The sequence below is a fragment of the Stigmatopora argus genome, chromosome 17 (genome assembly GCF_051989625.1).
Source record: "Stigmatopora argus isolate UIUO_Sarg chromosome 17, RoL_Sarg_1.0, whole genome shotgun sequence".
NCBI classification, from domain to species: domain Eukaryota; kingdom Metazoa; phylum Chordata; class Actinopteri; order Syngnathiformes; family Syngnathidae; genus Stigmatopora; species Stigmatopora argus.
The window spans coordinates 9,718,444-9,727,831 of record NC_135403.1 but is presented as its reverse complement, the minus strand read 5'-3'; the positions used below and the strand labels follow the sequence as shown (position 1 = coordinate 9,727,831).

General features: G+C 39.7%; 1 protein-coding gene across 2 annotated transcripts; it reads left to right on the top strand.

Moving 5' to 3' along the window:
* The first annotated feature begins 874 nt into the window (after nucleotides 1-874).
* plppr4b (phospholipid phosphatase related 4b) lies at nucleotides 875-7,859 on the top strand. 2 transcript variants are annotated; one of them, XM_077624227.1, is made up of 8 exons: nucleotides 875-1,025; nucleotides 1,458-1,641; nucleotides 4,532-4,717; nucleotides 4,896-5,025; nucleotides 5,128-5,323; nucleotides 5,398-5,455; nucleotides 5,559-5,732; nucleotides 6,072-7,859. In XM_077624227.1, the coding sequence occupies exons 2-8, from the start codon at nucleotides 1,552-1,554 to the stop codon at nucleotides 7,689-7,691; spliced, it is 2,454 nt and encodes an 817-aa protein (XP_077480353.1). In that variant the 5' UTR covers nucleotides 875-1,025; nucleotides 1,458-1,551; the 3' UTR covers nucleotides 7,692-7,859. The 2 variants fall into 2 exon arrangements, with proteins under 2 accessions (XP_077480353.1, XP_077480354.1); XM_077624228.1 differs by having other exon boundaries at nucleotides 880-1,025; nucleotides 1,435-1,641.
* Nucleotides 7,860-9,388: the final 1,529 nt, after the last annotated feature.

Sequence of the window (9,388 nt, the reverse complement as noted above, 5' to 3'; positions counted from 1 at the left end):
ATAAGACAGAATTTATGAGTCGCGTGTTTTTCCCCCTACTTATCTAGCACATGATGCTACTGTAAGTGAAATATTTATTTTCTTGTCCCGCTGATGTGAAAGCACTTCCCACTGTGTTCTTGAATAAAAGTAGTGGTGGATCTTGAATATTATCTGTTGGCGGAAATAGGGGAGATTTTAGGCAAAAAAGTATGGTAAGAAAGCAAGCATTCTATGTTACAGAAGCTCAATTCAATTTGTTGTAACACTCAAGAACAGCCATGAATACAAAAGAAATTTCAAAATGTTGGTCTTGTCATCAACTTTGATTATGAAATAATAAGAAACAATACCTTCTATGTTTATGTTACTCAATGAACTAAGTATATTCTGTCAAAATTCCTCCAAAATCTCCAATGTTGACTGAAGCACTTTTTTCCCTAGGTCAATTTCCATCTTGATGTCAAATCTGTTCTAGTTTGTTACTGACATCAAAACAGTCAAGTTGTCAGTTTTTGTTTTTCAGGTTTTCCCCAGAATGATGGAACTCAATACCCTTGGCATGACTGCCATCTAGGGGTATACGCAGCACACAACAGTTATCACTTTAACTTTCCATACCAAGGAAACTTATAGAAAATTCTAGGAAATCACAATGTATATTCCATCAATGGGGAGCTATTTTAAGAAAAGATCCAGAGTTATACTCATGTAGGCCTTATTTTGGCCTATTATTATGATTATTGGGCGGCCCGGCGGAGGAGTGGTTACCGCGTCAGCCTCACAGTGGGGACCTGGGTTCAAATCCAGGTCGGTGCAATCAGTGGATTGCAGCCAGGTGCTTCTTCTTTCAGCAGAAACCTCGTTGTTTATAAACTGTTTGTGTTGGATCGGTTGGAAACAAAAACCTGCAGCCACAGCGACCCCCGAGGATCAGTTTGCCCACCTCTGATCTGTTTGATGATGCACAAGAACAGCATTTTTTTCCAATTATATTACCAGTTTCTTCAGGGCGCATAATTAGCCAGGAACGGCTCTGCCTGCAGGTAACCTTTTATCTTCTTATAAATTAAAAACAAATAAATATGAACTTGTGTTAAAGTGGAAATTAATGTTTCATTAGTTTAATACATAAAAATAGACAGTCGCTCCCCCTATTTTCCTTCAACTTCATATGTCTCTTTACTGCCTAAAATAAATAACAGAGCTATGTCTGTTTTTCATTTCTTTTTCGAAAATTATTAGTGAATAAGTAAAAACGTTTCCATCCAAATTTCTCTATCAGTACGCGAAAGATGCTGTAAAAACCATGTCCATTGCGCATGCGCGCTCTGCTGTCACTGCGTCCGTGCTCTGCCTTCCAGCGTGTACCATGCATGAAACCGAGCCTCTAGCGAGATAAAAAACAAAAAAAGAACATTTTTAAAAGACGAAATTAACAAAAAGGTCGTGTAGCTGCATTCTTGGTCATCTCGCAGATCGTATGCTGAGAGATTGCATGAGGAAACAAGAGCATGGAGCGCTCCTGATCTACAAGCACAGCCATCCGTGCCTCATCTCGGATCCGTTTTGATGTCTGGAGGTCTGGCCATGTCTCCCAGAGAAAAGGGGATTCAAACCAAGGACAGTGTCAGCCTGCTACCTTGTTTCTATTTCGTCGAGGTGGGTCATTTGTTATTTGATTGCATTCACAACCTGCTGAAGTAGGTAGATCTTCCAAAACGCGAGAATTTCTCGCCTTCTTCAAGTGATTTGGGTTATGTAGGTCAAATAAAGACGTCAACATTTCTTGCAAATAAGGGCCTAATTAAGGAGCCTGCAATAGCTGGAAAATAATACATTATTAAAACTGTAGTTTTGTGATTAATTATGAGACTGTTGATTAATCTGGGGCTAATAAAAAATATGACACTGTTGATAATTCAGGGACTAATAAAATTATATGACACTGTTGCTATTTCAGGCATTAATTAAAAAAATACTGTGACTGGATACGTTCTTTAAGGCTATATTAACATGAAGAAAATATTTCAGAGTCAAAAATGACGACAGCATTTCCTCTTAGAGAAACAGACCATCACGAGGGATTTATCTTACTGTAAGTCTATTGCCCATGTGTCAAACTCAAGGCCGAGGAGGGGCGAAAGGGGCTCGTCTAATAATTTGAAGTCGCCAACTAAAGCTTGGAGGATTCAATTGCTTTTTCATCATTCTTACAAAATGTATTTTAAAGGAAAAACGGAGGAAATGGCCATTTTCTTCATAAAAATATAGCCTTATATGGTTTCAGTCAAAAGTGGTCCTCTGAGCGCACACATAAAGAAATTGCAATTTTGCCTTTTACTGTCACTGCTAGTCTTGGAAGACAAAAGAAACCCTCAATGAAAATTCTGATATGTACTTTGATTGCATCTACGTCCTTTTTTAGATAAAACAACCAGTGGAACACTTTTTAAAATGCTGAAATACAGATTTCATGTAGCTTGCGGTGACTGCCTCTCTTCCCCAGCTTGACAGTTTATACATGCTCTAATTCACCAGTGGCCTGTGGCTCTACAATCGAACTGTGGTCATATATTATAGATTTGCCTCTAATGCTGTATGATGGATGCTGTATGACTGAGCGCATCATCCCGTCCGGCTTCTGTAATATCGTCCACACAGGGATTCCCCGTATCCTCAGGGGATTGTAATCATAATAATTACAATTACTCCTACCTTCATTTTAAGATTTAAATAGCCACTTCTTCTCAACACGGAAATATTCTCGCCCTATATTGTTTTGCGAGAAGCAGAGGGATTATAGAAAAAAAATGAGGTCAGTGCTGAAAGTTCTTTTCAATGAGTTACAGTCCCTTCAAATGATATTATAGCCACGCCAGCTCATTTCTGACCAGAGAAAACTAATTCCAAGTGTGAAAACACCTATTAACATTTGTCGCAACAGCAATTCAACATGCAACGTGTGTGAATAGACCACAAGTTCAGTATTAAGGTAGGAAATGAGGGATTGACAAAATAGACAACTCATTTAACACAAACATGCTTCTAATAGGGCCACCTCATTCTGAGCGCATTGCTCTGTATTTTGTTGTCATTCTATTAAATAATTCACACAAAAACATTCTTGCGCTCTCTATAATTTGGTCACATTTCTATATCATCACATGAGCTTAAACTTAATCACGGACATTGATTTCTTTGTTTTGACTACCTGTATGGTAAGAAGGAAATGTAACTTGAACAAGAAAATTGATTATTCAATATAAACCTGGACTGAGTCCAAGTTTCTCAGTCATTAGATGTGTGAAAAGTGAAAACTAGATATACTGAAATGAACTACACATGAACACAAGTACAATAATTACAAGCATGACACCAACTTGAAGAGAGGATGATGTTTAATCCTGCCTTTGGTTGGCCTAGCACCCTGCCAAAATGACTTCTAGTCAAAGCCCAACAGAGCTCGATTTCCATTTTTTCCACATCTATTATTCAAATGCTAGTGTCTTTTCACTGATTATTCCTTGCAATGGGACCGCTGGTTTATTATTCCCATGCACACACATTGATCCGTACCCACATAACTCAAACAACTAAGATGATGCTAATCATCACGTTATTAAAACAGAATGTTTACACTCCATTTCAGTTCAGGGAATTTGATTGTAAAGCGTGTATTTATAGTAGGTAAGTCAACCAAATTAAAAATCAGAAAGCAATCACTGGATGAAAAACAATCGGATTAAAGGCTTAATGAATATGAAAAATCAATTGCAGAAGCTGGACAAACATCTGTCTATTAAAACCATTTAGTCTCTGACGGACGATAGGCCTCAATTACTTTTGTGATGAAGGATATAAAGAGATTTGAAGTTGATGACAAATTTTAGGACCTGGAATAATAAATTAATAGATAAATAAAAATCTTGTTATTTACACAAACAACATCCTCCAGAGGGCAGGGGGGAAGATACCACCATCTGTTGGCAGAAAAACCTCATGAACTACCCCAATGATGAAAAAAAAATATTAATGATAATAATAATAATTTTTAGTACTGAAAATAGAAAGGCTTCCTAGAATTTACCCCCAAACATTTGTGAGTTTTATGGACTAGTGAAAAAAGTAAGCCATAAAGGTAGAAAACAATTAAGTGCACCCAAACACACCTACGATCCAGCAAATGAAACACCTAGAAATGGAGCACTTCAGACTGATTGCCATCAGGCATAGCAAATGAAGGTTTTGAGCATTCTAAAGGCCGTCTGTGAAAAGTGCCACAAGGTAGCTGTAATGTAGCCGCCACATAAAACCGAATTCCACATGGCGAATTCAATCAATCTAATCCGAATCTTATTTCCTGGCCTCCACCCCTATTATCAAATCAAATTACTGTTGTCATTGAAGCATAGCAGTATGCGAGGCATTTGCAGAATTTATCACCTCTCTAAGCTTACATTTATTGTCTTGACATTTTGGTGTCGACAGTTTATGACTTGAATGTGTCTGGTTCATTATTTCCCCTGTCTTCTTTTGTGTTGTTCTACAGCTGCCTATCCTTGTGTCATCCATGGTCAGTTTATACTTCCTGGAGTGGACAGATTTGTTCAAGCCAGTGAAGTCTGGCTTTAACTGTCAAGACCGCAGTCTTAGCCTGCCCTACATCGACCCTAACCATGAGGTCATCCCTCTACTAATGTTGCTTAGCCTGGCTTTTGCAGGGCCTGCGATCACGGTATGAAATCAGACAACTAATTTCTGTTGCATAGATGTGACTGTACTTACTGCCTACAATGCACTGAGGTTTTCACCCTGAGTACGCCACCCCAAGAGTTTGTACTTTTAATGTTTTAAACCTGCTAACAATGGCAATTAATCATTGGGAATAAAAGTGTGGTGTTCTGTGTTAACAGATCATGATTGGCGAGGCCATCCTGTTTTGTTGTCTAGCTCGGAGAAAAGGCGGTGCTGGAGCTGAATCAAATATCAATGCAGCTGGCTGCAACTTCAACTCTTTCATACGGAGAGCGATACGTTTTGTTGGTTTGTTTGTTTTATTTCTATTTTGCATTTTGTTGTGAATTTAATAATTATCTTGTTTCTGTCCTCACCTTAATGTAACCACTTGCTGTCTATTTTCTTCAGGAGTTCATGCTTTTGGTCTTTGTGCCACCGCTCTCGTCACAGACATCCTTCAGCTGATGACAGGCTACCCAGCCCCTTATTTCCTTACAGTGTGTAAACCCAACTATACCACTCTAAATATCACCTGTGAGCACAATCCTTACATCTTGGAGGATATCTGCTCTGGGGCCGATACTGCAGTTATTAATCAGGGCAGGTCAGCTTGAAACTTTTACCGTGTCAAGTCAGTGGTGTTTGCTTGCGTGTTTATAGATTGTTTGTTCGTTGCAGAAAATCATTCCCATCCCAACATGCTACTCTGGCATCATTTGCAGCTGTCTATGTTTCGGTGAGTTTGTGCTTACGTGCATATTTGAAGCCAGATCAAACTTTTATGACAGCTGTATTTCCCCTATAAAATAAAAGATTAATGAAAATCAATTTGTTCACAGATGTACTTCAATAGCACTTTGACCGACTCATCCAAATTACTCAAGCCACTGCTGGTCTTTTCCTTCATCATCTGCGCCATCATTTGTGGTCTGACTCGGATTATTCAATACAAGAACCATGCTATTGATGTCTACGTGGGGTTCCTGATTGGCGGTGGAATTGCTGTCTACCTGGTATGTCTGTCTCTCGAATATAGAGAAGTATATGTATGTACGGATGATATACGTATTTATATGGAAAGTCTCTTGACACTTGAATGCTGTATGAAGGAGAGAAAAAAACCATTTAACAACCAATTCTAATTTTATCCACTTGGTTAATCATTTGGCTAAAATGGAGGTTTTGGATGAACAGTCCATATGGTCCCAATGGAACATTCTACCCTCATAATCATAATTGGAAAAGTAGCCTGTAGGCTAACAGATGGACAAAAAGAAACAAAGCTGTATGAATTCTTTTTAAAAAGGATTAAAATTCAGTTTTATTGAAGCAAGATTTTCTTGCGTTGTCAGGGTCTCTATGCAGTTGGAAATTTCCTACCCAGTAAAGAGTCTAGCACGAGCTTCACTCCAAGGCCCCACTGCCCATCCTGCTCTTTACCACATATTAGTCAAGAAGCCGTCCTCCATCACCTACAAATGAAAGCCAGCTTATCGGGTGAACCTTGCATTCCCAACCCCCAGCCCGAAGGAATTCTCCATCGGGGTCTTCCACAGCAAAAGGGTGAGGATTGCCTCAAGTTCCCAGGCAGAGATGCGGATGGAATCTCACCCCACAGCCCACGAAGCAAAGAGACCGTTGTGACCTTTAGCCACACCCTCCCTCGTGTTCACACTCCACAGGCCATCGCGGCATACGAGGAAGCGGCCAGACGCCACGCCGCCACCCTTCACCATGCTTCCATGGATTCTAGCCGTTCAAAGCAGCTTTTGTCACAGTGGAAGAGTAAAAACAACCACAAATGCACACTCCAAGTCCCTGACTATTTCCCACCACCAGGAGACTTACCTGTACAAGTCGCTCAACATCCTCATCACCATGGCAGTATGGAGGTCCGATCCAGCTCTGAGCCCTCGGCTATGGGTTTAGACGCAAGCTTCGAAGCTCACGCATATATGTCCAAACTGGCCACAGGAGCAAGCACCACTTTACCCAGTAACTGCAGCGGCATTACCGGAGGAGCAAGAATGTTAATGCAACCTCGTCCTGGGTCTTCCCAGCTGGTCCACATTCCAGAAGAATCGCATGAAAATTACCACAATACCTCCCCAAAAACAGTAGGAGGAGACATCGAGGGCGTTTCTTCAGCAGATGGCACGGGACAGGCTAACTGGCATAGGGTTGCAGAGAAGACTTCAATTTGCAGGACTAATGACGAAGGGAAGAAAAACCAACCGCGAATCATGCAAGTGATTGCTATGTCCAAGCAGCAGGGTCTCCTTCAGACCCATTCCAAAAGCTTGGATGAGAGCAGCACTATAGGAAGTTCTCAGGGCTTGGCCCACTACAGGGCCCTCACTACTGAAAAAGAGCTGAGTAGCACTACAGGTCCGAGCTCTCTGGGCAGCACCACAGGTAGTATTTCAGGCAGCACCGGAGCAATTGTCAGAATAGAAGCACACCCTGAAAGCAACAGACCGATTATCCAGGCTCCTTCCACCGATGGAAGTGGATCGTGGCGGTGGCGATCTCTGGATCATGGCAATGGAGCTGTTGTCGGGCATGGTAGTACAGGAGGTGGGAGTTTGAGGCAATCCTTCGATCTCAATGATCTTAGCAGAGACTCGGAAAGCTCAGACTCACTACGAGAAGGGTCTATTGACAGGAAGCGTGCTTATCACGCTTCCAGCACCTCTGTCGAACCGCCCACAGTTACTGTCCATACAAGCCAACCAGAGCAGAAGCTCCACAATCAGAGCCTCTCTACAATAAGGGTCACTCCGGGGGATGTTAGTGGAGCCGGATCTGGCAACGGCGATACAGCTTCAGAAATTCCATCCGTCGCCTCCAGTCGGGAATCCACGCTTCGGCGAAAAGGTCACAGTGTCATCTTGATTCCAGAGCGAGGAAACAGCCCTGATGTCACCCGAAATGTTTTCTACAAGGGAGCATCCATACCTAATAAGGAATAATGCACAGAAAAACTATAGGCTCTTAGGACATGAGTGATGACTGAGCCACACTCTTCCTTTCAAGGGGTTGTCACAATAGCGCCCATTGTTTTGTTTTAATCAAACTCTTTTTCCTCCACCGCAGTTGGTGCACTGAATAAAAATATTAAGCAAATTCGGGTAAAAGAAGCCGGTATTTGTTGTTTTCTCCACCAGACAAATGAAAACATCATCATTAGTAAGTATGTGGTATCAAATCAACAGCTAGAGTTCAACAGTTGACTGTTGGAGCCTAACTTTGGTTTGGAAAACATATGGTTAACATGTCATTATTCAAGCAACATGTTAACAAGGGTGAGTTGAATATTGTAGTCTGGTAAATTGTGAAGTCATGAGCAAAAGTCAATTTTGCTCCATGTCTTGTAAATCAACAGTGTTGCATTCATGACTATAGCCAGCATACAGTCTTCCCGTCTAGATTCTTGCGACAGTCAATAAACGATAAAAGACGAAAGCAATGTCATATCGTATGACGAGAAGGATAGCAGATGTGGGAAAAGAAAACTACGAACATTTGTAATCCCTGTAACATCCTCAAAGATGCTCCCATGTGTATTACACAACACAGTATATATACGAACATATATATAAAAAAATATTTATGTAGCATGAGATTTTTGTAAATGTCAACTAAAGCACAACCTTTTGAGTGTTGACAAATAATCACTGTGTACTTTGTAGCCACTACGAACACTTATTTTATGATCTGTGATTTACGAGTGGTGTCAATGGAATTTTTGGAAAACACCTCTGTACGTTTTAGATACAAACCATAAGAAGACAGTGGAGAAAAATACATATACATTCAAAATTTGAATACACAAAGAAATGTTGGTGTCTGTGAGAACCGTTTATGTTCCTGCACTATAATTTCAGTGTTTTCAGGAAGGGTGCTATCGCAGAAAACACAATTTCGTTAAAATCAGTGTAAAGACAAATAGGAAAAAAATCATTTTTATATTTTGGCTCTTTATGTGGATAAACACTCAACAAAAACACAGATTTTGAACCTTAAGTGTGCTTAGATTGCCTTCTTTGAGGTCAAATAAGCTGTCACTTGCACTAAAAGTGGTTACTATTTCTTGTATACTACTGTATATGTTGTTCAAGACCATATCATTAAATCCCCTGCATTAGTATTGCAGTTTAATTTTTCAGAAAAAAAATAATTTATCCCAAAATATTGTACTTTATTACACTATATTTGTATAGTTTCTGGTATCAGCCACATAGTTCCTTCCACCTGAGTGTCACTTGGCATGTACGGACTTTGTATGTGGACAATATCAAGGTCAGTAAAAAAACTATATATTAAAAAAAAAAAAAAAAAAGTATTCCTCAAAGTAAATCCAAACATGACAGGTTTGTTTTCAAAAAATGTTTCTGGGTGCCTTTTCTTAAAAAAATAGAAAAAAAGAAAAAGAAACAACTGTGTACACAGTTCATATTAATTTCTATTCTAATTGCTTTTCTGTAGCTCACATTTACAGATGCAATATTAAATATCATAAAGCATTATGTATGACAACCCAGCACTATTGTAGATTTTGGTATACACTGTCTCATAAAACTTTGATTATACGTATGTTGTATGAGATTATATCTAAAAAAAAATAGTTCAAGTAAAGACAGAAAAACTATTATTTCTACATACGCTT

Coding starts and splice junctions, on each gene's coding strand:
- plppr4b (XM_077624227.1), top strand. CDS start 1,552: ATGTCTGGAGGTCTGGCCATGTCTCCCAGAGAAAAGGGGATTCAAACC. Junction 4,718..4,895: donor TTGCAGGGCCTGCGATCACG/GTATGAAATCAG, acceptor CTGTGTTAACAG/ATCATGATTGGCGAGGCCAT. Junction 5,026..5,127: donor GAGAGCGATACGTTTTGTTG/GTTTGTTTGTTT, acceptor TATTTTCTTCAG/GAGTTCATGCTTTTGGTCTT.